Consider the following 26,466-nt stretch of genomic DNA (forward strand, 5'->3'; position numbering starts at 1 on the left):
CGTGAAGAATGACAGTCAGGCATTGCCCGAGATGAGAAGGGTGCTCCGAGGTTGAAAGCATCCTTTGGCATTGTTGAACTGGATAGCCTGTCTCCAGATCCAACGGTGAACGTTAGTTCTGGTTCAAGCTTCTAGACACCGAGTTTGTCGAGTTTGATGTTAGGGCTGATGGTTGCGTACATACTTGGCGGTCTCGCAATCTGGAGCCATGATATATGCAGTGCCGGGGTCGAGATGTGCAACGGACTGAAGATGCGTTGCATTTTCAAGAGATGGGTGACAGTCCTGTTGATGTAATTCGCAGGGTTGTTGATATACCAGCTACCACCCAAAGAAACAACAGTCTCATTAAGGGAACTTTCTTCACGGCTTGACGAGGTTCCACAACGTCGGGGTGAAAGTCTTGAGAGCGCTGAACACAGACGACCCAGGAGGGCCTATCCCAAAGATGCCGTTGATGTTAGGACCCATTGGGCCTTTACCCAGTTCCTTTGGAAAGTCACCGCCAAGGAAGAAAGCTGGTTCTCTACACTGAGACGCCCAATCGTTACCGTCTCCGTCACAATCTTGCCCTCCATCGATAAAGGTTTCGCGTGCGGTTGTGCATCACCAGCAGTATCGTACGTATACCGGCTTGTCAGAATAAGTCTCGGACTTTGTAGGACCAAGAGAAGCGTGATCACCGATTGTCGAACATCCTTTGGGTATGACAAGCCGTTGAGCTGGTATCGACGAGGAGGTTGTTAAACTGTTAGCTAGGTTGTCAAGGAATGACTTATAATCCCTGAGGTGGTGTTCCTACAGAGACTCTTCCGTACCATTTGAAGTCTGCTGTATTCCACCAGCTTGACAGTTGAGACTGACAGCGACTTTCGAGTTTGACTGTGAGAAGCTCCGCCGCTGCGGAGACGAACAATATGGTGTACTTCATGTTGGAAGAGATATGATGTGCTCAGTAATGTCGGGACAAAGGGTACTTATCATATAAAATTATTGCCACAGCCGATACATGGCATCCTATCGAGAGCTGCATGATCAAACACGAGCGGAGCGAGAGAGAGCCCTCCGCTAGGAGCCCCCGGAGGGATCTCCATCATCATCGAGACTGTTCATTGAGACGTCGGTCAAGTCAGGAGTTTGCCCTGAGGTCAGGGTATCTTCAATTCAAGGCATGCGTATGCTGGTCGGACAAAAGTGACTGAGACATTCGTATTCCATTTAATGCGTGCTCACCTTCTACCTCTTCCACCTCCAGGCGGCATCCCAGGCATGCCGCCACCACCCATACCCATCTGCCTCATCATGGCCTGCATATCCATACCACCAGGCATGCCTCCACCTCCTCCACCAAGCATCTTCATCAAGCTACCCATATCGGGCATACCGCCTGCACCGCCAGCGCCTCCCATACTCTGTAACCTCTTTTGCATGGCCGCTAGTTGTTGTGCCTTGTTGCCTCCTCCCATAGCTTGTTGCGCTCGCTGCATGTTCTTCATGTTTCCTCCCATCTTCTTTGCCATGCCTGCCATCATTCGTTGTTGGGTTAGGAGGTCCTCGACTTCGCGTACTGAGGTGCCGGATCCGCGTGCGATTCGTGTCATTCGGGTGGGTTGTTCGATGAGGATCTTGCCGTCCGAGTCGAGTTCCTTGTCCGTCATTGAATCGCAGATGTAGATCATTCGCTTGAGTTTGGCGCCGCCTTCTTCGTCGTCCATACCCTGCATCATGTTGCTCATGCCGGGGATCATGCCGGCCATTTTTGAGAGGGGGCCCATCTTCATAATGTTGGAGAGTTGGTCCCGCAGGTCACGCACGGTAAAGATACCCTCCTGGATGTGCTTGATGGTGTCCTTTTGGTTGAGGTTTAGGCTCTGCACATGCTCCATCAATCCAGCCATGTCTCCCATACCGAGAAGCTTCTGCACGAATTGTTGAGGGGCAAACTTTTCAAAATCGAGCATGTGTTCACCGGTACCGATAAAGACAATAGGGGTATGTGTCGCAGCGACTGCAGAAATGGCACCACCACCATGTGCGTGGCCGTCCGTCTTTGTGATGATGATGGCTCCGAAATCAGCCGCCTCTTTGAAAGCCTTGGCTTGTGACTCCGCTTGTTGACCGATCGAAGCGTCAAGAACCATGATAGTCTCGTCGGGTTTGATGGCTTCTTGGATATCCACCATCTCCTGGAAAAGAGCAGACTCTTGTCGGTGGCGACCTGATGTATCAACAATGATGACCTCGAACCTCTCCTTCTTGAATTGGTCAACACCAGCCCTCGCAACTTCAGCGGGATCCGTTTCTGTGAGGGAACCATAGTAGGGGATCTTGGCTTTTGTGGCATTCTGCTTCAACTGATCAAAAGCACCAGCTCTGAAGGTATCGGCACAAACCAGACACGCCTTGAAACCCCTGGACTGATAATGTCGCGCGAGCTTTGTACATGTTGTCGTCTTTCCTGCACCCTGGAGACCAACAAACATGATGACATTGCTCTTTCCCTTCTTCGGTCGGAACGGTTCGGCGTGAGGATCGACGAGTTTGACGAGTTCATCGAAGACTGCTTTTTGGATGAGGCGTTTCTTGTTTACGGCGGGGGGGAGTTCTTTGAAGTTGACAGTGGATTTGATGGATTTCCGTAGTTGGCCGACGAGTCGTACATTGACGTCTGCTTCGAGGAGAGCGGCGCAAATCTCCTTGAGCATGCCATCGAAGGCCTAGACTGTTAGCGGGGAAGACAGGGAGAGTTTGGGGCATACCTTTTCATCGAGATTTTGCTCTCGGGTCAGGTTTGTGACCGCCGCGTTGATGCGACGGCCGAGATCTTGAAGAACCATGGTGATTTGATGCGACTTTGATGTCGCGGGGTATCTTGATGATGGAGAGTGTGGCCACGATCAAGATGTGGAGGTGGGGTTGTAGAGTTTTTCCGGTCCGAGACCATCGTCCTGCAGCTAGAGCTAGAGAGGTTGTCTTATCACGCGAATAATTACCTTTCAGGGCAGTTCTAGCCTGTGAATAGATACAGATAGCTATATAAGGTAGCGTGTCCTATCGCATTGTAGGAATTGTAATCATCAGTAGCAAACAAAATGGGCCGTCATAATCTTCAGTACCCAAAAGACTCGACAAATACCATCAAACGGTACAAAGTCCACGGGGTTTATGACCTCGAGACTGTTCATAGCATCGTCAATACATGTCCGATCCTTCATATATCATTTAATACACCGTCCCAGCCATTTCCGGTTGTTCTGCCGATGATAGGACAGCTGGGATCGTTTGATCGTCCAAGTTCAAGCCTGCGAGATCCTCTGGAACTGTATCTTCACGGATATGTATCATCGAGGATCATGAACTTGGCTCAGACATCTACGGTTGATGGAGAAGAGGTTCAGGGAATGCCGGTTTGTGTTGCTGCATCGCACGTTGACGGACTTGTCTTGACCCTGGCGACGTATTCGCACAATTACAATTACCGGTCAGCTGTTCTTTATGGATACGCGACTACTGTCAAGTCAGATGAAGAAAAGTTGTATGCGATGGAACTTATCAGCAATAGTGTTGTGGCTGATCGTTGGAACCATACACGACAACCTCCGTTGGCGTCGGAGATGCAGAGCACGAATATTCTCAAGGTCAAGATCACTTCGGCAAGTGCCAAGATCAGTGCGGGATCGACGACGGACGATAAGAGTGATTTAGAGAATGAGAGTCTGGTGAATTCGACGTGGACGGGTGTGTTGCCTGTGTATCAGACGATCGGGGAGCCGATTCCTGGTCCATACAACAAGGTCGAAGTGCCTGAGCATGTTTCTACTTTTGCGAAGGATACGAATGATGAGAAGAAGCAGAGATCTTTGGAGGCGGCGGAGGGTGAAAGGAGGGCGAGTTGAGTTGGGAGATGATTGTATTTGATTGAAGTAATTGATTGGCAATTCAATGATTCGCACCCCTGTTTGTGCCCCAACGCAACGTTGGAACCCAGATGAGATGCATTCTTTGCGAGCTGATGCACGAGGTTTCGGACTCTGCTCATGTCGAATTGATCGTCGGGTGCATGGCGCTGACTAGTGGGCGATCTCGCATTCGTCGTATTCCGTGTCGACAACCATGAACCCGAGCAATACGGCTGCACCGTCGATGTGCATCTCATTCAACAACCCTCCATCCAAGCATAATTTATCGGATATTTAAATGGCATTCCCAACAGATATGGCGAATTCATTTCTGCCATCATGTGGCAATCATGAAGCTTCTCACATTGTCACGACTCTTGCTCCCAATCTACGTCGGGGCTGAAACTCCAACAGCCACACTCGACTCAGGTCCAGTCTTTGGCCTCACTACAACTCTCCCAGCTGCTTCGCCTGTGAACAAGTTTCTCGGTATTCCTTATGCTGCGAGAACGCAACGTTTCAGTCGAGCTAAGAAACCTGAACCATGGACGAAGCCCTTGAATGCGACCAGGTTTGGTCCTTCATGCAGGCAGCTCTTCGTCCAAAGTGGTGAGTACAGCCTACTTCCAATGAGCAAAGCTAACCTTGTAGAACTCACACCAGAGATTGACCTGCTCAAAGGACTGTTCAACACAGCATCCCGTGAGAGTGAAGACTGTCTCTACATCAACGCTTTCGCTCCAGCAGACCCCCACCCTTCAAGGGCTGTGCTCTTGTTCATCAGCGGCGGTGGATGGCAGCAAGGCAATGGAGAAGTCGATCTGAGTGGTTTCGCGGCGTATGAAGACATCGTAGTCTTCACCTTTAATTACAGAACAAATGGTAAGTGAACTATCCGCTTTTGAGCCTGCTGACGAGACAGTCTTTGGGTTCCCAAACTCCCCAGATATACCAGCTTCAGAGATCAACCTCGGTATCCATGATCAGCAGCTCGCTATCGAATGGGTTCAGAGAAACGCTCGCGCCTTCGGTGGTGATCCAGACAAAGTCACCATCTGGGGTGAATCTGCAGGTGCCATGTCCGTCGATATACACGTCAACAGATACACATCTCCCCCATTCCGCGCCGCAATGATGTTTTCTGGTCAGATGTCTGTTGGGTACCTCGGAAGCACTGCCAGCCATCACGATACTTCGTACTGGGATAACCTGACGAATGTTGTTGGCTGCCAGGGACCAGAACAGCTGCAGTGTATGCGAGAGGTGCCAGGAGACGATCTGGTCAAGGCTATGGGCACGGCTGGGAGTGCATTCTTGCCGATCACTGATAATGTGACAATTCTGAGTGACAGAGCTGAGAGATGGAGAGATGGCGATGTTGCAATAATTCCTGTGCTTATGGGAACAATTGCGGAAGAGGGCCGAGGACTCATCAACAGAAATATCTCACTCGAGACATTCTTAGGGGCATATCTTTCTGAGCCACTGGTCAGCAAAAGCCAACAGAAAACAATTCTCGAGGCTTATGACGACCCCAGCCTCAAGACCGACTTTGATGTTGCTGCCGCAATCTATACAGACTTTGTCTGGCAATGTGTAAGTTCACATGCTTCCGACTTCACAGCTAACACGCCCAGCCCCAAGCTATTCTCGCCAACATTTCAGCCTCCGTCAATCCAACATGGCGATTCTACTTCAATGCCTCGGTCACAAGTCTTTTAGACGACAAATACTCCTGGCTTGGCAAATTCCACGGCTCAGACGTCCTTCTGCTGTTCAATACACCAACCTTTGACACGATGTCACCACAACTCTACACATTTGTGGAGTATCTTCGAGGAGTTGTGGGGAGATTTGTCAGAAACCCGCAAGCTGGACCAGGCTGGCCCGTTGGATCGAGATATGTTGCAAACCTGGGAGATGTCGGACAGACACAGACATCAGGACCTTCAATCATCGACCAAACAGTGCTGGATCAGAGATGCAGCCTGTACGAGTCGATTTATCCTCTCATCGAAGAGTATGTATTATCAGTTTAATCGGAATTATCACGTAGGCCCCCGAATGCTACTCAATCTCGTTGCAACGTAATCTCGCCAATCGTCGTCTACGTCATTTGACCCACGGTTTTAACACGGCCACTTATCTCCAACTTTCACTCAGAATGCATCCCGATCTGACTAGATTTCGAGAAGCTTACCCGATTGAGTGCAGATGGAGAACAAATGATTCTGTCAATGCAAATATCTCGCCGGAGCTTTTATCGCGGAGCGTCATAGACATTCAACTCAAGACGTCATTAAGAAAGTTCAGAACAGACAACAGAGAAGGCGGAGAGGAGAGGAGAGAAGAGTGAGAGGATATAAATACTTCGAATAGAGAACCCTGATAGACAGATCAATCATTTATTAATTAACATTTCTCATCATGGGCTACCCCGATACTTTTGAAGGCTTCTGCGTCGACAGCCCCAAATCATGGAACAAGTTCCAAAAACAAACCCTCAAGCCCAAGACCTGGGGCGATCGCGATATCGACGTCGAGATTGAAGCCTGCGGCGTCTGCGGCTCAGACGTGCACACTGTCACAGGCGGCTGGGGCGAGTTTGAGGGCCCTCTCTGCGTCGGCCATGAAGTCGTCGGCAAGGCTGTCCGCATAGGCGACAACGTCAAGGACATCAAGGTCGGGGACCGTGTTGGCGTCGGTGCTCAAGTCGCTTCGTGTTTGGAGTGCAAGCTCTGCAAGAACAAGAACGAAAACTACTGTCCTGATATGGTAGACACGTATAACTGCACTTATCCGGATGGAAGTGTTGCTCATGGCGGTTTTGCATCGCATATCCGTGCTCACGAGTACTTCACATTCAAGATTCCCGACGCTCTCAAGTCTGAGCAGGTTGCTCCTCTTCTGTGCGCGGGTATCACCACTTACTCGCCCCTCGTGAGAGCAAATGTCGGCCCTGGAAAGACTGTTGCGATCGTTGGTATCGGCGGTCTTGGACACATGGGCATTCAATGGGCGAAGGCACTCGGTGCTGAAGTCTACGCCATGACACATTCCCCCTCAAAGGTGGAGGATGCAAAGAAACTCGGCGCAAAGGAAGTTATCGTCACAACCGATGAGAACTGGGCCGACAAGTACAAGTTCACCTTTGACTTTATCCTCAATTGCGCCGACATGACGCACAAGTTCGACATGAGCGCGTACATGTCCACGCTCAACATTGGAGGAGAGTTTCATAACGTCGGTATTCCTGATGAGCCGCTTCCTCAGATGACTGCTGGTACATTTGCTGGAAACGCTGGTAAGATCACGGGAAGCCATCTTGGTAACCACCAGGAGATGGATGCTATGCTCAAGTTGGCTGCCGAGAAGAATATTGTTGCTTGGGTTGAGACTATTGATATCTCGGAGAAGGGATGTGCTGAGGCGGTTGAGCGTGTGAAGGAGAATAAGGTGCATTATAGGTTTACCCTGACTGGGTTTGAGAAGGTTTTCAAGAGGGATTAGTAGTAATGTAATGACAGTCACTTATCACCCATTCTGTCCATCAGTATTGTGCTTGCACTCAATGCCCAACTGAAGTGGTCTGGAGGAGTAAGATGGGTGGATTTACCTGAGTGGTATGATATGAGTACAGAATGGTGGATACATGTGATCCCTAGAATCATCCAGTGATATCACTCAAGGCGAGCGCAGCGAGGAAGAGCCCTCCGCTAGGAGCCCCCGGAGGGAACAACAGGGCACAATTTGCCAACTTTGGACATTATCTCATTGCATTAATGTGGTATCATGATCTATCTAAGCGCCAATGGCCTTGAGAATGGCCTTTCCAACAGCGTGGGCAGAAGCAGGGTTCTGTCCAGTGATAACTTGTCCATCAACCGCCAGCTTCTCAGCCCAGTCGTCAGCCTTGACGTACTTTCCACCAACACGCTTGATCTCATCTTCGAGAAGGACGGGCATGGCGCTGGTCAGCTTGACAGCCTCCTCCTCAGAGTTGCTGAAACCGGTAGCCTCGCGGCCCTCGAGGAGAGGCTTACCATCGACCTTGACGTTGACAAAGACAATGGGGCCGTGGCACACTGCGGCGACGGGCTTGCCGGCCTTGTAGAACTCCTCGATGAGCTTGATGGAGGTCTCGTCGTTGACGAGGTCGAACATGGGGCCGTGGCCGCCGGGGTAGAAGATGGCGTCGAACTCGGAGGCCTTACCGAGGAACTCCTTGAGGGGGGTGGTCTGCTCCCAGATCTGCTTCTTCTCGTTGAGGAACTTTACGGACTCCTCGTCGCCCTTGAACATCTCGACGGAGGCTTGGTCGAGGGGGGCTTCGCCGCCGGCGGGAGAGGCGACAGTGATCTCGACGCCCTTGTTGACGAGGTCATAGTATGGGTGAGCGAACTCGGGCTGTTTGTGAGGTTAGTATTGAGATGCGGTGAGTGAGTGAGTGAGCGGCTTACCAGGTACCAGCCGGTGGGATGTCCATTGTTCATCTTGGACTGGCTGGTGAGAACGACGAGAACCTTGGGAGCCATTGTGTATGAATTGGGTATCTGGTGTGAAAAGGTGTGATGAGATGGGTATGTTGAGTGAAAGAGTATATGCTTGTGGTTGGGTATATGAGATGAGTTATGAGATGAAATGCTATGATGAAACAAACTCTAATGGATGACGCACTCACCTTTATACCACATGCAGACGTCTCCCTTCTCCACGCTTGGACCCTTGCAGTCGGGCCAATTCTCTACCGTTTCGAGCACATTGACAAACTCTTCCGTTCGGCTCTTGCTGCTACTGACGTCAGACTAACGGGCCTAGCCGTCCATTCTCGGCACTTAACCCCGTGTAGCGCCGGCTTTTGTGTGGGGCGGGCCGGGGTCACGTACCCGGAGCGGCCGATGCGTGAGCTTCGAGGTTTGCACGCACTGCTGATGGATGCTCGTGGAAGAGAGAGAGATCCACTTGATGTGTAAGCCAGCATTCGTGGCAGATGTTTGGATCATGCAGTTTGTCACTTTCATGCAGATCTGAAGAAGTCTGATTCACTGGAGCATTCGACTTTGGAGGTATGTGAGATCCCTCCGGGGGCTCCTAGCGGAGGGCTCTGTCTCGCTACGCTCGTATCTCAGTCTCATCAACTCTTGAAGCGATTGCAAGCACTGACGATCGAACAGACTCAATAGCAATGGGTCAATTTGGATCTAACAAAAACACCAAATGAGTGACTTCCTCCACGATTACCTACATCCAAAAGCCCAGTCGATTAGTTCCTCTGACCTTATTACCCTTCCCGCCCTTGGATCCAGCTAATGGGGGAGTCTTGCATCTTCCTCTATAGTCAGGCTTGACAACGAGACATTTATCGCAGCCGCAGAGAAACTCAAGATGGTTTCCGACTTTCTGACTAGGCTGATCGCATAGGCAGATGAACAGAGCATTATCTATACTGCTAGTTGGCGTTTCGCCGTCGCATTTCACATTCGGCGTGCTGCAGTATGCCTCGGAGAGTTGAGCCTCATTCCATGGGTTGTCTGGGCTCGTTAGTCTTGGTCATTGGGGGGTGGTGGACATACCCATGTCCTTGAGGACTGAGGAGCAGTAAGTGTAGCCGCATTCGCAGATTGGTCCCTCGGGAGGAGGAGGTTCAGCAGTTGAGCTCGGAGGCGGGGGAGGGTTTGGGTCCGGAGGGGGTGCTGGGGCGGGAGTAGCTGGAGGAGGAACAGGAGCTGGTCCGGATGGAGGAGGTCCTGGGGCAGGCTGAGACGGAGGAGGCGGCGGCGGCGGAGGAGGAGGAGGAGGTTGAGACGGTTCAGCTGGAGGGTCAGCCGGGGGATCAGCCGGGGGAGGGACCGGAGGAGGAGCTGGAGGTGCCGGAGCTGGGGGGTCAGGAGGAGGTGCAGGCTGCTCAGAGGTTGAAGGAGGTGTTGAGTCAGGGGGAGCTGGTGTTGGATCAGGAGGAGCCTGAGGGTTTGCAAGGGCTATGACAGCCAGAGTAAGGATAGTAAGTTGAAACTTCATATTAACGAGTGTTGATGGTGATGATGTGAACTGCTTGTTGTCTCTTCTTATATAGTTCACGGTTACTGTATTGTTATACAATCATTTCGTCCTTTCCATTATTTATCCCTTCGTCTGTCTCTTCGTCTCTCTTCACTCTCTTCGTCTCTCTCTGTCTCTCATCCGTCTGATGCCCAATATCGGTTGCTACGTACATGTCAAAGCGTCGCTCAAGGCCGGCACTCGCGCCTGTTACTCTCGTGTAGCGCATGCTCATGTCCATGCGTGCTAGCAAGGTTATTTAATGTTACTTTTACGGTTATCAAAGGTTGACTATAACTAGAACTCGGCCATATGATTTCATCGAGATCACGATCACAACATCCACATTTACATCATGAAGTTATCCACTGCTACAGTGTTATACCCCGCACTGTACAATTGCCCCACCATCGTTGGAGGAAAAGAGCTTGCCCCCCCATGGTACGAGTCGTCATCCTACACTCGTCAATCAAGAATCATGGCCGAATCTCAGAGCAAAGGCGTTGTCAACGTCGGCACGCGAAAGTCGCCTCTTGCACTCGCCCAGACCCAAATCGTCGTCGATGCGCTCAAGAAGAACTTTCCCGATCATGAATTCAACATCCACAGCATGACAACGACTGGCGATCGTGATCAAAACACAGCGCTCTACAACTTTGGCGGAAAGGGTCTCTGGACTTCTCAGCTGGAGGAAAAGCTCGTCAACAAGGAGCTCGACATTGTTGTTCATTCGCTCAAAGACATGCCGACGGTTCTCCCCGAGGGTTGCGTTCTCGGATGTGTCACGTCCCGCGAGGACCCGAGAGATACACTCGTGATCAAGAAGGAATTGCAGGACAAGCACGGCTGGAAGACTCTGGCCGATCTGCCGGACGGGAGCATCATTGGTACTAGCAGCGTTCGGCGAATTGCTCAATTGATTCGACGTTACCCGACGCTCAAGTTCAAGGATCACCGAGGAAACATCCAGACTCGTCTACGCAAGCTTGAGGAGGATCCCGATTTGACCGGCATCATTCTGGCCGCGGCAGGTCTCCAGCGGATGGATCTCGGAGACCACATTACACAGTTTCTAGAGTCTGACAATGGCGGTATTCTTCATGCTGTTGGTCAAGGAGCGCTGGGAGTTGAGTGCCGAGCGGATGACGAAGAGGTGATTCGGTTGCTCAAGACGATCGAGAACGAACAGACAGCTCTTGCTTGCGAAGCCGAGCGAGCACTTATGAGGGCACTTGAGGGTGGCTGCAGTGTGCCTATTGGTGTTGAGACCAAATGGGTTGACGACAAGTTACATATGAAGGCTACGGTCGTCAATCTTCGGGGTGACCACGGTGTCGACTCTGACATAACAGAACCTGTCAAGACACATGAGGAGGCAGACAAGTTTGGGAGAAAGTTGGCGAATGCATTGGTTGAACGGGGAGGCGGTAGTATTCTTGATGAGATCACTAGGCTCCGACAAGTCCCGGAGACAGTCAAGTAGCGTCATGGCAGTCGGGGACTGTACGGCAGATCAATACCCTTGTATTCTATTCAGCTCCAGCAAAAGTCTTGTAGGCCTCGGCATCCAATAGTTTCTCAAATTGTTTCGCACCCTCCTCATCCACCTCGACCTTTGCGATCCAACCACCTCCAGCGCTGTCGTCCTCGGGGACCTTGTTGATAGTTGAAGGCTTCTCCTCGAGGTTGTCGTTGACTTGTAGGACTCGTAGACGAACAGGAGCGTTGATGTCGCTAGCAGACTTGACAGACTCGACAGCTCCGACAGCATCGCCTTGCTCGACCCATGTTCCAGCCTCGGGTAGTTCGACGTAGACGACATCTCCGAGTTGTTCGGCGGCGTATTCGGAGATTCCAACGAAGCCGTGCTTCTTGTCTGCCGAGAGATCAATCCATTCGTGGTCCTTGGTGTATCTTCTAGCGAGGCCTGTTTGGTTAGTGTCGTCATTGTAGCGATCCAGGTCGGGCACATACTCAGTTTGGTGGAGGAGAATGCTCGGATTGGCGTGCGGATAGCTGCGCGGGGCACAATACCCCTAGCCAGAGGGGCTGCGGCGCGTAGAGACCGAGAAATTGAGGCCATTGTGATGATGCGGATGGTGATATCAGAGTTCAAGCTTTGTCGGCATCATGCGGAGATGGGCCGAGTGGATCGGAGGGAAGCCGACTTAGTCAGCATCATGAAGTTCATTGCAGCAGCAGTTCTACAGCAATTCCACAGCAATTCTACGGACAATTCTACTCTGCACGGTATCTGAGTGTGGAATGTAATTGCAATTAAGGCACAAGAATTTGGCCGTCAATTAACAAGACATGAGGAAGCACTGGTCCAATCGGAGACATGTCAACGTGGGGTTTGAATCATCTGTTTACCTGGTTGTTTAGCTGCCAGCTGTCTTGCATACTACTGTACTGATACTACCATACATCTTCTGTTACAATAACATGGCTGCTACTTACATTACAAATGTTGACGTTCTATTCAGATGGTGGACAATCAGATCAGACGCAGTTATTGCGCAATCTCAGCTAGCCATACACCAAATCCCAACCAATTACTTGCCCAAACGCGTTGACGCGCTGCGCTACGCTAAAACACCACCATCATCATCACAACATTTCATGCATAAGCATGGCCTAGCAAAGTTTATCTCGAAATTGAGTCAAATGGACTATTTTCAGGACATTTCATCTCAAATACCACATCCCCTGTTGTGCTGTTAGAATCCATCCCTCCACTTTGGGCCTGTACCAACTGCAAACCCGGTGCCTTGAAATTCCGTCCCGCTTCTGGCCTAAACAAGAGGCTCCCACCATCATCCTCTCCAAACGTCAGCGCAAACTCCCTGCTCCAACAAAACGCATCGCCCGATCTCTGGTCTGGAAGAAAAAAAAGTGTGTGAACGCGATTAATTTCTGCCGCTGAGGTCTCAACGCTAAACGGCTTGTCTCACGGTTTCACTCTGGTGGCTTTTCGACTCCGCCACCTTTCAGCTGCCTCGTCTTGACCTCCCCGCTGCGCATCACGATATCATCACTTGTCAACTAGCTTGATGCTGTCGACAAGCTGATCTTTTCTTCTGTCACTCTCTCCGACCACGTTCTCTACCAATTTCTTTCGTTCATCGCTCGCATCATCCGACTCGACTGTTTCACCGTCACCGTTTCGACACCGTTCACCACGATACCCGTCACACCTTCACGCTGGACGACTACACGATTCCTTCGGCTCCGGCCGAACCTACAACCATGGAACATATCATGAGTTCACCTCCCCATGAGGTCCCACTGCCACCGCCGGGTCAAGATGAGGCTCTCGGAGGCATCGAAGAATCTCCCCACCCGAATGGGTTCCATCATCAGCAAAGCACATCCCTCGATCAAGGGCTAGCTCAAAGTCCACGGCAAGAAGACCCTTCCACCAGATATACTCCTCCCGTCCAAACCGCACCACCAATTTCCCGCCCAGCTAGTGGCTTGTCCAACCCCGCACATCAAGCCTACAACGACTATCGACAGAGTTCCGGTGAGCCATCATCCAACGGTCGAAACCATGTTGTCATCAAGGTCGGAATGGTTGGTGATGCACAGATCGGCAAGACCTCGTTGATGGTCAAGTACGTCGAGGGAAGCTGGGATGAGGACTATATCCAAACGCTAGGTGTCAATTTCATGGAAAAGACAATTTCCATCCGTAACACGGAAATCACCTTTTCGATTTGGGATCTTGGTGGTCAACGAGAATTTGTCAACATGCTGCCTCTTGTGTGCAACGACGCTGTTGCTATTCTCTTCATGTTTGATCTTACTCGCAAGAGTACATTGAATAGCATCAAGGAGTGGTATCGACAGGGACGAGGGTTCAACAAGACGGCCATTCCAATTCTCGTCGGTACAAAGTACGATCACTTTGTCAACTTTCCTCCCCAAGACCAAGAAGAAATCTCAAATCAGGTACGAGCGCAGCGAGGAAGAGCCCTCCGCTAGGAGCCCCCGGAGGGACATGACTGACGACAACAGGCGAGACGGTTTGCTAAAGCCATGAGAGCTGCATTAATTTTCTCGAGTACAAGTCACAGCATCAACGTGCAAAAGGTAGTGACGGTTCCTGGTTCTTGGAGAGTACAGTGTGCTAACTGGACAGATCTTCAAAATTGTCCTATCCAAAGCGTTCGACTTGAAATGCACGATCCCCGAAATCGAAAACGTCGGCGAGCCGCTCCTTTTGTATCAGTCCGTGTAGTCGACCGATTTACGAGTAAATGTTGAACCTGACAACATAACGACATGCGACGCGAGAATCGCAAGCAAACAATTTCCTTTGTCATTACATACAACACAACTGGATCGTCTCCTTTTCTTCAAACTTGAGATTACTAGGGCAAATTACGGAAGGGGTCAGGATTCACCTCTGGGATAGATAAACATGGGTATTGGCGCAGGACCGCATTAATGTGGCCAGCTTTACCGGTCGGTGGTCACGGCGGGCTATTGAAGTATTTGAGAGATACAATCGACTGTTAATCGTATTGGTGTATGCTAGATGTAGATGAATGATGTGTCCGAGGGTATTGACGTGTTGATGCTGGTGGGATCTGTGACCATGTAGTCGTGTTGATTATTGTTTATTTGTTGTAATATCGCTGTACCAAACGTAGTCCTGCGAACAATTCTCTTCGTAAATCTTGCATTGATCTTTCGGGAGGTATTGGGACGTCGTGGAGGTGCATGTGAGCCTGCTCGGGGTCCTGGAGTGAAGGATGGTAATACAGACGTTGACTGGCGGGTGATTTGTCTCTTGTGTAGATTTCGATGCCGTCTCGATAGATGGAGATGATTTCGACCAGCATGCCTCGGTCAAGATTTGGCTTGATCTCGGTGAGCTCGATTGCTTCGTCATCGGGAAGGTGTCGTTTGCGGCGGACGAAGTAGCACATGATGATTCCGAGGGCGAGGTTGAAGGAGATGATGATACTGATGAAAGGTAGGATCATTGCGTGCATCTCTGGTGATGGTTTCATGATGTGCCTTGGGCGCATTATCTTGCGAGGCTGTGATTCAGTGCGATCCATATATTAGAGTAGGATACACAAACCTTTTCTCAAACCTAAGGGGGGATATGGCTTATATTGAAAGTTCTGTAGGTGAGGCCAGCCTTATTCGCTTGTACATCTTGGCCAAGGAATAGAGGAGTGTTCTGGGACGCTCTCCAAATGATGTGATCTGATGGCGTGTTTGGCCAACGCTGTTGGTCGAGCAGGTACTTGGGAACAGTCACAGACAACAGCATTGATATTGTCCATGGCGTCTGGATTGGAACCTACAGCCGACAAAGACCCCAGCCCTGCCAATGCTGTTCCGGTCACTGTCGGTGTATACCCCTATGATACTGCGGCGTCCTTGGAACATGTATTCCAATATACACCTTTTGATGTGGCTCTTGAGTTTGAGCTTGTGTGTAAGGGTTCAAACAATGATTCATCACAAGAGTTTACAGACAGTCTGTTGGAGTTTTACATGACTTCACGACTGGACAAAGTTCAGTGAGTAAATCTATTCTTTTTATCTACTCATCAAAAAGCTAAACGACCTGTGTTTGCTACTCACCGTCAGCGAGGACCAGCCTCGACTGTTGACGGCTCAGGACCCTGCTCATCATCTTTGAGTTTTCTCTTCCGGCAGCATTTCACAACGTACCAAGTAAGAACAATGCAGAGCCGGACACCAGAGCAGATGCCAAGAATAAGATAGGTGGTCTTGTGATCGGGAAGTTCTTCGACCTCATTGCGGCGGACGAGGGTGAATGGAGCTGAGAGGTTAGAGTTGGTCATTGTGGTGATGTGTTGATGAGTGATGATGGTGAAGTGATGGGGTGGGGAGTAGTTATATAGCGCTGAGTAGGTGGTGCTCTGATGACTGTTTGGCTGAGTGTTCATGCAGATGCTCCTTGGGGTGAACCAGCACCTTTGAGTGAACTACCTCCGTGCTACTCCTGTTCACTGTCTCTGACTCTGTGCACCCTGCTCAACATCTTTACCCTTAGCCCTCGCCCGACGAAGTCGAATGGTCCTGGCGATGAAATACCAGGTAGGCGGTACGATAAAGAGAAGAATGATGCCGCCGACAATACCCATGGTGAGGATCCGGTTGCTTTTGGACTCGGGCGCATCGTCTCGGCGAACAGGCCAGGAGAGGAATCCTGTGAAGGAAGCTGGGAGGTAGGAGTTGGTCATCTTGTGTGTTAGGTGAGGATGGTGATGCAGAAGGTTTTCAAGATGCTTCTTATGTGTGTGAATGATTCACTTCTTTGTCTTCATTGTGTGCTGAACGGTGAATTGTTCGTCTACAGCATCCTTTGTGGTGAACAAACATAGAACACTACGATGCAGAGTAACTGGCAAGCAGTGATGGCAAAGAACAGTGACTGTTGTTATTGAACAGAGAACAACACCCATTTGTCGCTATTAGTACACTCTGTTCTCCCCGTCCATCGACTGAACACACAAACGACCTTCAACATGGACACCTTGGCTCGCTTTGTCCTTCCCAGGCTCATTGTTCTAGCCTGGATGGTATCAGTCTGCATAGCAACGAGACAACGTACGCGGCAGAGACACCGAAACTCTCTAATGGTGGATGCAGAAAGACAGGAACACGAGTTGAGAGACTCCACCACATATGCATATTACCTCAGGTAGACACTCGAGATTACCATAGAATAAATGCAGTGGCGGCGGCGGCGGTTATATCTTTTGGACATTCCCCATCGGATGCTTCGGGTACCTGTGGATCCCCTCCATCAGCATTTCCAACCTCCACTGGCTATTTCTTTGCTGCCATTTCCAAATCAAGAGTGATTTCTCACAAATCTGCATCTTTCCGTTCCCCACAGACCAACGGGCCGCATCTATTGTTCCTGAAGATCTGGTGGAGATGCAGGGGATTGGTGTGTATTCACGTGTGATGCGACAACCTCAGTTTGTGCGATGAAATGACGGCCACCGTCGAGACTTTATTCTAGACTCTAGTTTAGTCCTGGTCTACCTCCAATAAAATAAGACCCATGTTCTGTAATCCATCACTCCTAAGAAATGCCAACTCAAATGACACCACAACGCCGTTCATGAAAGGAAATCAGCGCGCTAGCGATAACAAAGTCCTGAAACAAATCCCTGCAAACAAAGAAGTCGATTTCTTGTCGATGCAGGGCAAAGTCGAAATATTGTCTTCAGACAAGTCTACTTCTCGTCCTTGTCTCCCCATATGGGAGCGTTGAGGGGCTTGCTGACACCAAATCCAACCCCGACAGCAATGCCGACGACGAGAAAGATGATCAAACCCTTGACGATCCATCGATTGCGCTGGCTAAGCTTGGCCATGCAGGTGCAGCGGTTCTTTGCCTTTGCGGCCTTGGCCTGTTGCTTCCAGTGATCTTTTCCAGGCCAAACTTGGCAGTCGGTCTTCCTGGCGAGGGGGGTGCTCGATGTTTTGTGCATGCATGAGTCTGATGTTCGTGTTGTGATCATGGCTTCGATGTCGGTGTCGAAAGGGTTGAGCTTGTCTGTCTGGGGTGTAGATGTTGTACTGATGCGAGGGGTCTCGGTCACAGTCGCATTTGTGGCAGCTTTCTCGGGGATTGTGAGGTTTGTCTCGCCGCTCGGGCGGGAGAGTTTTTCGTAGTTTGAAGGCATGACGAGTTGAGGATCGAGTTGTCAAATTGTCGGATTGATTGAAGTATTGAAGGATTGGAGGAATTGAAAGCTATCGCGGTTAGTGGACGCGTGGCTATGGCTGGTGTGACAGTGACACCGACGGCTGGTACATACTTGAGTGAAACCAAGGTTGGGACGACTCTGCGCAGTTGGATGTAGATGTAGAAATGTCGAATGAATGTAGATGCAAGAGACAATCCTCAATCGGCAAGGAGTGCAGGTCTTCAGAGCATGGATGTTTGGATCGTCGGTTCGTTCAAGTCCGTTCGGTGATGGAACGCTTGGATTGGTTATGATGGGTCAAGTAATAAAGCCAAGAAAATAGAAGAGAATCAAAGAGGATCTCCCAAAGAGACGAGATTGCGATGAGAAGAAGAAGACGGTCGAAGCAAGGGAGAGTGATGGGGCCCAAGAGAAGGAACCTTGTATATGAGTTCTTTCTCAACGCAACGCAACGCCACTGATCGAACGAACTCACTCGCTCGACTGACTTCCACGAAAGACGTAGGAGAGGAGAACGAGAGCACAAGTGACAGAGACATGACAGAGGGAACCCCTAACTAATCCAAGATGAACCAAGCCCCCTGCACATTTCAACGCTTGGGCCCGAAGCGGGTGCGCTAACAATAGGCTTGCCGCCTTTGGGCCTAGTGGGAGCTCCCAGCTAAACGAGCTAGGTCCAGCGGGGGTCCCCGGCTCTAGTGGCCCCCATCAGCTAGGCCATTGCTACGCTCTAGATTGCTCCAGGACCATCACCATTCAATCGAAACATGGCATCACCAATGAAGGTTTGGTCCGTCTGATGCATAACACGCGTCTGCTCACAGTTGAGATGCACAAAAGACATGCACAAAAACTGTACTGCCCACCTTGTGCACTTGACTGGACTTTACTGAACTTGCAGCCGAATTCCCCCGCAGATAACAAAAACCTCAAGTCAGGCCTTCATGACCTAGATCCAGATCCCATGTGGCACGGCTGCATGTCTCCAGATCGATTCCCACGAATAACACCTCCATCCCTTCAAAAATGGCTCAAGTTTATCTAGTGATTTACCCGCGTCCTAATGCTAATTCTGAGCGCCGGCGCCACCAACATGGGTTAATCGCCGGCTCTTGGCACTGACTCGCCAATTGTAGCTTCATTCAAGCCGTGCCATAAGAGTATTCTCTCCGCAAAGCCAAGAAGGATTATTCTTCTTGGCAGCCGAGATGCCGTGATCTTGTGTCTAACTGTCTATCATGTCGTCCATGTCACGCTTCCAAACTGATGATTTGGTCAGTGGGCTGTCAATATCATCTGGCATGACTTCACACATGACAGTGGTCACCGTTGATCCCTCAGGAGTCAGCCAGGAACAGGCACCAGGTTTGGCTTCGAACCGCGGGAGTTGAAGCCACAGAATTCCTGCCCTGAATAAAGAAGCTTTCCACAAAATCTTATTGATGTGTATATCGCCACGATCGAATTCGATTTCCATGGCTCGGTCCTTGTTGTGCGTATTCGTTGTGTTTCAATCACGGCACAGCATCCACTTGTGTTTTGGAGTTCCGTGTATTTTTATCGCACTCGGAATCGTGTCCGTGTCTAGCAAGGAACCCGCGTATAAGGATCCGACAACTTGATCACAATTAATCCCAATCTCCGCGTATAATAGATCCGATATCACAGTCAATTCAGATTTACGTACCAGATGCGAAATCATCCCAATGCAAGTTCCCCTCAGTGCAAGTGAGTTCTTCAGTTAAAGTCCAGAACCTGGTCTCTGCATTTGCTGGGGTCCCTGCATTAGCTTCCATTGCCAAGGAATGGGATAAGAAGAGTTCTAGACTTGAGTTCAGCGGGTGCTCAGTGGCGCTGTCATTGTACTGCGTCTGCTGCCACTGATGTTGTTGCCGTTTTTCCTTGCCAAAAACGGACCTGAAGCTGGAATTTTCATTGTTTCTATTGCCACTTTTGAAGGTTTGGTGGTGATACAGTCGCTTCAGCCGATGACGACGGTGACACTTAGTGGCAGGACGGCAGTTGATTGAACCACTGTATTCGGATTTGCGCTTGATACGAATAAGTGGTGACAATCAAGTCTCTCCTGAGTGGGAGACGCTGACCTGTAGTGATCCCTGTCAGGGTGTTTTAATGCCCACAAATATTGGTCTAATTTGAGATCAGTGCCACAACGAGAGCATCATGCAAGTTGATGTCAATCGAGTGCATTTTTGTGTCGTTGAAGGTAGTCGTAGGTGCCGGGATACTGACGTCTTCAATTTCTTCGTCGATTTAAAGCCAGTCGCTTCGATGTGTCGATGTCTAGAATGCAATCAACACTTTCAGTTGGGTCCTTATCAGCAAATAGGAGCAAGACCTGTAAACTTGTCAGCGCATAAACTCGCCTGAATGATCAGCGCGAATATGCACAGAGATTTGCTGAACTTTATGTTTGAAACATCAAATTGGAAGCAATGCATGCCAAACGTGGTGTTTGACGTGCATCGTATAGGAAATTGGAGCGGGCGGAAATGGCTGCCGCCCAAATCTGTGTTTCGTCTCGAAGGCCGTGTCGTTCTTGTATCAACGTCGTACCTACATATCCAACCAGTACTTTCGGCCTGTCCAAGATGACGTAGCCTAAGAATGGGAGAGAACATGCGAATGAAATTGAAGAGGCCAGCGCTGAATGGTGGATGACTGCTCACCGAGATGGGTTCGATGCAGCAAATGTGAGCCCTCAGGTGCCCTTTCGTTGCATGAGGCAGCCTGTACGGGAAGCATTTCGGAGTATCTGTCAGCGTCATCAGATGCTGATCGATCCAATGACTGGAGACATGGCTCGACTTGCGAAGTTCCACGTCAGTCGTAATTGGAACCGCAACGAGCGCTTGTACCTGTTGCCGATGCATCTGGCAAGGTCCGGAGAAAGGTGACAAGATCCCATCAGCGCAGACGGAAAGACGGAGGGTTATAGCTTGAGACACAAAGCGATCAGCTCGACCTCGGCCTACTGACATCGTATCTCGGCCCTCAGTCAGCGTTCTTCAGCTCTATGCCGGGTTTGGTGACTTGCAGCGGCAACCAGAACGTCGTAAAGTGTAGAAGACATCGTCGCTTGACCCGAACAGCGCGGACTCGGTGGGATCTTCAGCTCCATGAATATTGGAGGAGTTGACAGAACCCAATACGCAGATGGGAAGACTGAGCTTGGTATCGAGACGCGAAGCTATTTAACTTGACCTATGCTTGACGTCAGCGTAACTATATACGCAGTCAGTGTCCCAAACTGTTTGCCCTTAGTGCCTCTTGGGCGCTATTCGAGGGCTGGGGAATGGGGAGCTTCTGGTACAGCGGCCAGACGTAAACGATGAAGTCGGCATCTACGACCAAGTGTCAGAGTTTTTTAACATATGTAGGCGCATCAATACTCTTCGAGGCAATCACAAGGTACGAGACAGGGGCGTGGCTTGTTACTGTACAAGGACCATGAGCTCAAGATCAATGCCGGTCATTATGTCCTTTCGACTGACTCTCAGTGCCTGTTAGTGGCTGCTCGACGGGGTGAAATGGCAAGGAGCATGTGGCATAGCGATCGGATGTCAGTTGTCAAGTCGATATTATTGTTTGCCCGAGCGATAGAGTCGTGGAAGCGGCATCCTCACTGGTTGCCATTGTGTCTAGGAACCATCAGCATCATTCAAAGCACGCAGAGAGTGTGTAAGATCGCCGTCGTTGCTCGGTGTTACACGGGCAATGAAAACTTGAAGCCGATGCCCATCGTCGTGGGCCCCTTCAACATACCACTAGTGCTCCGTCGAGGTTATTCAACGGCAAAGGGGTTGAGAGGCGTGTCCGGCGCCGCGGTTGGACGTTGATCGTAAGGTCAGTATGCGTAAAGGTCCGGAGGCCGCCTCTTCATCGATCACAATGGTATCTAGGCATCATCAACACTCTTCGGCAATTGAGATCGAGCACTTACAGAGGCTGAACAAGTTGCACGAGTCGGCGAAGAGCACAGGTGATTCCCTGGGCTGTTAATGCTGAATTGCGCTGACTCTGACTCACCTCTGGTCGCACTCCGGAGCCCAGAAATCGGGAGCTTCTCGAAAGGTGCATGAGAGTGCAGCACTGCTCCGTGCTCTACAAGTATCCAAAGCTCCAAATTGGTATCGATCCTCCTGTGTGGTGTCAGTCTGAGGCAAGTCGATGGATCTAGATAATTGGTGTGTATCTGGCATATCTGTCGAATGTCAATCCACATGTCAAGAGAAGCCCAAGCTCGATGGCAACGTCCCTGGATCACCATTGAGTCCAGGTTGTCGTCAGCACTCTTCAGTAGATGGAAGATGTTTGAGCAGGCGGCGAGAAGCACATGGCAGTTGTCTGGGCTGATTAGTGCTGAGTGTTTGTCATTTGTACTTCTTTCTATCAACGCAGTTGATGTCCAGACACCGAAGGGTTGCTGAGAGTATATGAGTGCGGTCTTCTTCGTATGCTCCTATGAGCACTCATGATGATAGCGCTCTGCATTCGAGCCACACTGAGTCCGTAGGAAACTTGTCGTCAGGAGTCAAGCACCTGTATCTCATTATCAGACATGCTTTCCGAAGGACATGTTTCTGGGCAAGGAACTGATGCTGTCACTCACATATGGCGGGCTTAGCTACAGTAGATGTTTGATTCAGAAGCATCATCGAGGGCCGCCTGTCAATCCGTAAGTAGTTAAATCCGCCACTGACCAAAGACGAGTCGTAGTAGGTCATGCTATGTCAGCATCTAGTCGGTAAATTCTCCAGCGACATCGAAACTTGGGGGCAGTACCTGCTAGCAGGCTTGAATGGCATCGACATGCTTGGAAAGGTGAATGCATGGCGCTTCTGAGACTGGAAATATTTTAGCTGGGTGCTTGCTGCAGCGTTATCGCCCTACTCGCCTTCACCTGCTGATCCATGGGCAGCCCTCTTCGTTATGGCCGCAAGGTCAGTCGCAGTCGGACACGGTCGGACAACGAGGTGTGGCTGCATCTCATCAGTAGCGGTCCTGGTGACAAACTGGACAGTACCTCTGAGCAGATTTGCTACCTGTCAACAAATTGGTTTGGTAGGTCTCACATGGCGTTGGCAAATGCCGCACGATCTGTATCGTCAGTTAACCAGGCGGTCTGGTATGATGGACATAGAACCTACCGAGAAAGGTGAATGGTGGAAGCAGGACTAAGAGAAAGCGACTCTGCAGCGAAGTCCGGATAGGATCAGCGACAACTCAAGGGGCGAGGATATCGGAGGGTCGAACGAAGGTGGCCTTGGTCCTGCGAAGAGGCTTGTTGACCCCGCTGTAGATTGGCAACATTGACGATATTCGAATAGCGCGCCGCATTGGGCTTCTTCTCCTCTACATGGGCAGCAGCGTCACCGCAGACATGCTCAGCTTCAAGAACGAGTAATGAAAGAAAGCTTTCTCCGTTGCCCTCGGCGTGCTAAGTTCTCTGTGCTGATATAAGGTCTCAGTCACAGGTTTCAACTGCAAATAACACCGGCGTGCCACATGGACTGGGGCAGTGTTGATACCTTGTCTGGGGTTGCAAAAGCAGTCTTTGACTGTCAATATGCGAATCGATGGTGGCAGAACAGACATACATAGTGCTTAACCATGGCCGAGATATCTCCTGCTCGAAGACCCTTGGGATGCTTCGAAGGGCAAATTGATGCTCTGATCAGTAAAAATTTTAGCTATGCCGGGTCAATGAAGAAGTATTCTCGGCTCGCTTGCCTCAGACGCTGATTTACAAGGAGTCATCTTTGGGGAGGCCAGTCGTGTTGGCCATGGTGAGCAATCGAAGGGGTATGTCTGGGTCTCATCAGTAAATTCCTAGCAACAAAAGATGACAGTACATTGATGCTTGCAACGTGGTCGTAGTGTTTATAACGGTTCAGTAGCTTCGTCATCACCCTCGTGTCCATCCTCTGCACGAGCGTCTAACACCAAGCTTCATACTCGAGTCAGCCCGGAATTTGGTCGTGGAGATGGCTCTGACTTAACACTAAACTCCGGTGATGTTTTCCAGCGGGAACTCAACTTCATCGCTTGAATAGTGGTGGCTTTTGTCTATTGTTAGATGATGGATCAGGGTTGTCAGCTTAGTTGTGAATCATGGCAACATGGTTCCAGTGCAGCTAAAGTCAGTATATCGAGATCTGAGCTCGAGAAGCTTGGCCAGCAACTACGGGCCGCAATTTGTGACTGCCAACTTGACATTCCGCGTGGAAAGTGATGATTCTGTTGATGAAGGGTGATGATTGATGGCAGACAGATGATGGGATTTGGATGTCGAGATGGCTGATGGATGATGGATGATTCTGCTTGAGGGCCAGGCTTGTGAATGGGAGCACAATATTTCCGCTTGAAATGAAGAGTCCGTTGAGGAACGGCGATGGGCGATTGATGATGAAAGACGGTGGGGAGGGGAGATTGATGATTGTGTTGAAGTGATAAATGAAGATGGATGATGGGCGATGGAAAATGAGGAACTGGGGAACTGAGGCGGCTCACGATCAGCTCTTGCCATTTCATTTGTTCCCGTGACCTTGCCATGTCTTCAGGAAGGCATCACCACTGTTTCCAGGAAGCAACGCAACAGTGCTTTCACCTGCCATTTGCATGCATCTTTGACTCAACACCTTCTCTTCTCATCACCATCCTCTCAAACTCTTCATCATCTTCATCACTCTTGTTTATCACTGCATTATCACCATTCTTTTCCTTGCCCTTATCGCCGCTTGTCGTCTCATTATACACCATGGAGAAGCCGTTCGCTGGACAATGGCTGTACGATGATGAAGATCTCGCCCCAGTCAACGTCCTATGGAAAGCAATTTTCTGCCCTTGCATTGTTTACGGTCGATCCAAAAAGAGCTACGGTGATGCTGTCAACAGGGAGTATGAATGTGATTCACCCCCAAATGGCCATGTCAGATTCAGAGTCAGCAAGAAAGGAATCGTCGATACACATGAGGAATACTAGTCGAAGCCTCTGAAGAACCCGGCAATTTCTGTTCCTTGCTTGACATTCGCTGCCTGCTTGCCTTGTAGGTGTCCCTTTGCAAGTCAACCACTCTAACATGTCTAGTCTATGGTATCTTGATCTCCAGACTGCGTTCAGATGTTCGCGATCTCTACAACATCCAAGGAACCCGTAATGATGACAAATTATATGGCTGCTGCTATCCATATGACACCCTCATTCAGATCGAACACGAACTCATCAATCATGGACATCATCGGAGACGCAGTTGCTGTGGGTATGAGACCGAACCTTCAATGACCACATCCTTGAGCACTTCTAGATCGCACAGCAAGGTCACCACTTGTGATACGGAACCCGATGAAAGCCTTCCATGCATTCCCGAAGGTTCATCCGAGTGCACGTCTTCAGCCTCATCTGCAAGTAGCCGAAGCAAGCCCCGGGAGAAATCAATCGCTCAAGATCCGGTTGCACCCACCGACGCAACGCTTGACCACAGTCATGACCTCTCCAAAGATCCAAAAGGACCATATCGAACCAACGCACCTCACCGGTTGAAGGATGACAGTTCTGCTCCTGTGTATCCTCCTTCAATTCATCAACTTCGAACCGATACAAAGGCACCTGCCAGTCCACCTGCAGTTCATCGACACGATTTGTTTCAGGACGCAAGCGAGACGAATGAGACCCAACCCAATCACGACATTGGATTCGATCGAGTTGAAACATACCGAGCTAGTCCTGATCATCAGCTTGGGCAAGACGAAAAGACACCAGGAGCGTTTCCTTCATCTCATCATTTGCACCATGATACGGTGATCCGGACCAAAGCACCACGGCAGCACATGCTTGAAGATGATGAGCAAGGTCCGAGCAGGTCGGTAACTCGTGGACCACACCATCTTCATGAGGACAAGTGAGTGAGGAAGGCGAGGAAAGCGGCGAGGTCAAGAGGCCAGATGACAATTCGGTGGAATATTATTATGATTCAACCTCAGACACGGCAGTAGTATTATCACTTGATAGGGGCTTACAATAGATATATCTTCAACTGCAACCTCATGCGACCATGGCGGTAGAGTGTATGTTGTTACTGAAGCATTGGTGCAAGATGTCCAGACTTTATGGTCACATATGGTCTCTGAGTTGGCAGGCTATGCATGCGACCAGGTCAAATTTGTGGCAAACGCCGAGCGAATGTTACTGTCCCGCCTCCCAGCCTCCGACTTGCAGCTCGATGCATCGGCGTTGCACATAAGTATCATCAAGAGGGGTCCGACACGGACACGACGCGAGAGTTCGCGGGTGGTCTGGCCTTTAATAGTAACAAGCCAGGTTAGAGTTACACTTTACAGGGACCCGTTTCAGTGGAGGCAATAGCTGGTTGGCGATCGTCAGATCAGCTGAAAGACGACAACCAATTGGATTTCTGTGTCTGCCAAGGTTGTGATGAGACCATGGTCGCATATTGGCGGCCATGCACAGAGCTGGCTGGGCACAACAGCAAGACGAGTTTGGGCATTGAGTTCAGGCTTGCACAGATCAAGGAACACGACACTCGCGTTATATTAAATGTCTTCATCCTGCATGCTGAATCTCCCTTGCATTGGCGCTCAACGCGACGATTGGATACGACATGGAGCAGACTGGGTTGACGCTTGTGGAGTTTTGGACGTCCCACAAGGCCAAGGCATGTTGCATTGAGCGAATCATTTTGGAAAAGTCCTTAGCGGTGACCAACTTGCATTGATTGAGGGGAAAACACCTCAGGCAGAGATGGCCTTATCTTGAAATGATCAATGCTCTG

The 26,466-nt window shown here is 50.2% G+C and overlaps 16 protein-coding genes across 16 annotated transcripts; 7 read left to right on the plus strand and 9 right to left on the minus strand.

The window, feature by feature from the left end:
- Positions 1-363: 363 nt before the first annotated feature.
- FOBCDRAFT_277725 (uncharacterized protein) lies at positions 364-931 on the minus strand (the record flags this gene model as incomplete). The annotated part of the gene is made up of 3 exons (XM_054706439.1): positions 364-489; positions 552-722; positions 803-931. The coding sequence occupies 3 exons, from the start codon at positions 929-931 to the stop codon at positions 364-366; spliced, it is 426 nt and encodes a 141-aa protein (XP_054562414.1).
- A 126-nt stretch (positions 932-1,057) lies between these two features.
- On the minus strand, positions 1,058-2,875 carry FOBCDRAFT_262966 (SRP54-type protein). Its single transcript, XM_031189067.3, has 2 exons — positions 2,760-2,875; positions 1,058-2,717 (listed from the first exon to the last, which is right to left on the minus strand). Exons 1-2 carry the CDS (start codon positions 2,835-2,837, stop codon positions 1,230-1,232), a joined length of 1,566 nt encoding a protein of 521 aa, XP_031036332.1. The 5' UTR covers positions 2,838-2,875; the 3' UTR covers positions 1,058-1,229.
- Positions 2,876-2,995: 120 nt separating this feature from the next.
- On the plus strand, positions 2,996-3,968 carry FOBCDRAFT_228772 (uncharacterized protein). The gene has a single exon (XM_031189069.3). It carries the CDS (start codon positions 3,093-3,095, stop codon positions 3,894-3,896), a length of 804 nt encoding a protein of 267 aa, XP_031036334.1. The 5' UTR covers positions 2,996-3,092; the 3' UTR covers positions 3,897-3,968.
- Positions 3,969-4,165: 197 nt separating this feature from the next.
- Positions 4,166-6,379, plus strand: FOBCDRAFT_321714 (Alpha/Beta hydrolase protein). The gene is made up of 4 exons (XM_031189068.3): positions 4,166-4,508; positions 4,551-4,781; positions 4,822-5,495; positions 5,537-6,379. Exons 1-4 carry the CDS (start codon positions 4,250-4,252, stop codon positions 5,936-5,938), a joined length of 1,566 nt encoding a protein of 521 aa, XP_031036333.2. The 5' UTR covers positions 4,166-4,249; the 3' UTR covers positions 5,939-6,379.
- A 22-nt stretch (positions 6,380-6,401) lies between these two features.
- Positions 6,402-7,476, plus strand: FOBCDRAFT_228775 (uncharacterized protein). Its single transcript, XM_031189066.3, has one exon. The coding sequence runs from the start codon at positions 6,672-6,674 to the stop codon at positions 7,407-7,409; it is 738 nt and encodes a 245-aa protein (XP_031036331.3). The 5' UTR covers positions 6,402-6,671; the 3' UTR covers positions 7,410-7,476.
- A 167-nt stretch (positions 7,477-7,643) lies between these two features.
- FOBCDRAFT_165652 (class I glutamine amidotransferase-like protein) lies at positions 7,644-8,559 on the minus strand. The gene is made up of 2 exons (XM_031189065.3): positions 8,360-8,559; positions 7,644-8,306 (listed from the first exon to the last, which is right to left on the minus strand). The coding sequence occupies exons 1-2, from the start codon at positions 8,432-8,434 to the stop codon at positions 7,701-7,703; spliced, it is 681 nt and encodes a 226-aa protein (XP_031036330.1). The 5' UTR covers positions 8,435-8,559; the 3' UTR covers positions 7,644-7,700.
- Positions 8,560-8,708: 149 nt separating this feature from the next.
- On the minus strand, positions 8,709-10,016 carry FOBCDRAFT_262971 (uncharacterized protein). Its single transcript, XM_031189064.3, has 2 exons — positions 9,473-10,016; positions 8,709-9,430 (listed from the first exon to the last, which is right to left on the minus strand). Exons 1-2 carry the CDS (start codon positions 9,915-9,917, stop codon positions 9,141-9,143), a joined length of 735 nt encoding a protein of 244 aa, XP_031036329.2. The 5' UTR covers positions 9,918-10,016; the 3' UTR covers positions 8,709-9,140.
- A 277-nt stretch (positions 10,017-10,293) lies between these two features.
- On the plus strand, positions 10,294-11,444 carry FOBCDRAFT_296705 (porphobilinogen deaminase, dipyromethane cofactor binding domain-containing protein; the record flags this gene model as incomplete). The annotated part of the gene is made up of 1 exon (XM_031189063.3): positions 10,294-11,444. The coding sequence occupies one exon, from the start codon at positions 10,294-10,296 to the stop codon at positions 11,419-11,421; it is 1,128 nt and encodes a 375-aa protein (XP_031036328.2). The 3' UTR covers positions 11,422-11,444.
- Positions 11,445-11,467: 23 nt separating this feature from the next.
- Positions 11,468-12,021, minus strand: FOBCDRAFT_277733 (glycine cleavage H-protein-domain-containing protein; the record flags this gene model as incomplete). The annotated part of the gene is made up of 2 exons (XM_031189062.2): positions 11,468-11,865; positions 11,913-12,021. 2 exons carry the CDS (start codon positions 12,019-12,021, stop codon positions 11,468-11,470), a joined length of 507 nt encoding a protein of 168 aa, XP_031036327.2.
- A 1,166-nt stretch (positions 12,022-13,187) lies between these two features.
- On the plus strand, positions 13,188-14,181 carry FOBCDRAFT_141953 (P-loop containing nucleoside triphosphate hydrolase protein; the record flags this gene model as incomplete). The annotated part of the gene is made up of 2 exons (XM_059608136.1): positions 13,188-13,892; positions 14,083-14,181. The coding sequence occupies 2 exons, from the start codon at positions 13,188-13,190 to the stop codon at positions 14,179-14,181; spliced, it is 804 nt and encodes a 267-aa protein (XP_059465570.1).
- Positions 14,182-14,563: 382 nt separating this feature from the next.
- Positions 14,564-14,959, minus strand: FOBCDRAFT_277735 (uncharacterized protein; the record flags this gene model as incomplete). Its single annotated transcript, XM_031189059.2, has 1 exon — positions 14,564-14,959. One exon carries the CDS (start codon positions 14,957-14,959, stop codon positions 14,564-14,566), a length of 396 nt encoding a protein of 131 aa, XP_031036324.2.
- Positions 14,960-15,469: 510 nt separating this feature from the next.
- FOBCDRAFT_321721 (uncharacterized protein) lies at positions 15,470-16,171 on the minus strand (the record flags this gene model as incomplete). Its single annotated transcript, XM_059612076.1, has 2 exons — positions 15,470-15,747; positions 15,949-16,171. The coding sequence occupies 2 exons, from the start codon at positions 16,169-16,171 to the stop codon at positions 15,548-15,550; spliced, it is 423 nt and encodes a 140-aa protein (XP_059465571.1). The 3' UTR covers positions 15,470-15,547.
- Positions 16,172-16,911: 740 nt separating this feature from the next.
- FOBCDRAFT_46391 (uncharacterized protein) lies at positions 16,912-17,800 on the minus strand. Its single transcript, XM_054706441.2, has 2 exons — positions 17,765-17,800; positions 16,912-17,699 (listed from the first exon to the last, which is right to left on the minus strand). Exon 2 carries the CDS (start codon positions 17,627-17,629, stop codon positions 17,177-17,179), a length of 453 nt encoding a protein of 150 aa, XP_054562416.1. The 5' UTR covers positions 17,630-17,699; positions 17,765-17,800; the 3' UTR covers positions 16,912-17,176.
- A 1,785-nt stretch (positions 17,801-19,585) lies between these two features.
- Positions 19,586-20,996, minus strand: FOBCDRAFT_46476 (uncharacterized protein). The gene is made up of 3 exons (XM_059612204.1): positions 20,066-20,996; positions 19,907-19,957; positions 19,586-19,758 (listed from the first exon to the last, which is right to left on the minus strand). Exons 1-3 carry the CDS (start codon positions 20,653-20,655, stop codon positions 19,635-19,637), a joined length of 765 nt encoding a protein of 254 aa, XP_059467738.1. The 5' UTR covers positions 20,656-20,996; the 3' UTR covers positions 19,586-19,634.
- Positions 20,997-22,251: 1,255 nt separating this feature from the next.
- Positions 22,252-23,081, plus strand: FOBCDRAFT_204916 (uncharacterized protein; the record flags this gene model as incomplete). Its single annotated transcript, XM_059609145.1, has 4 exons — positions 22,252-22,352; positions 22,537-22,617; positions 22,674-22,738; positions 23,005-23,081. The coding sequence occupies 4 exons, from the start codon at positions 22,252-22,254 to the stop codon at positions 23,079-23,081; spliced, it is 324 nt and encodes a 107-aa protein (XP_059465572.1).
- A 1,353-nt stretch (positions 23,082-24,434) lies between these two features.
- On the plus strand, positions 24,435-26,314 carry FOBCDRAFT_141647 (uncharacterized protein; the record flags this gene model as incomplete). The annotated part of the gene is made up of 4 exons (XM_059608129.1): positions 24,435-24,617; positions 24,728-25,575; positions 25,739-25,982; positions 26,015-26,314. The coding sequence occupies 4 exons, from the start codon at positions 24,435-24,437 to the stop codon at positions 26,312-26,314; spliced, it is 1,575 nt and encodes a 524-aa protein (XP_059465573.1).
- Positions 26,315-26,466: the final 152 nt, after the last annotated feature.

Source organism: Fusarium oxysporum, chromosome VIII (genome assembly GCF_013085055.1).
Source record: "Fusarium oxysporum Fo47 chromosome VIII, complete sequence".
Taxonomy (NCBI): Eukaryota; Fungi; Ascomycota; class Sordariomycetes; order Hypocreales; family Nectriaceae; genus Fusarium; species Fusarium oxysporum.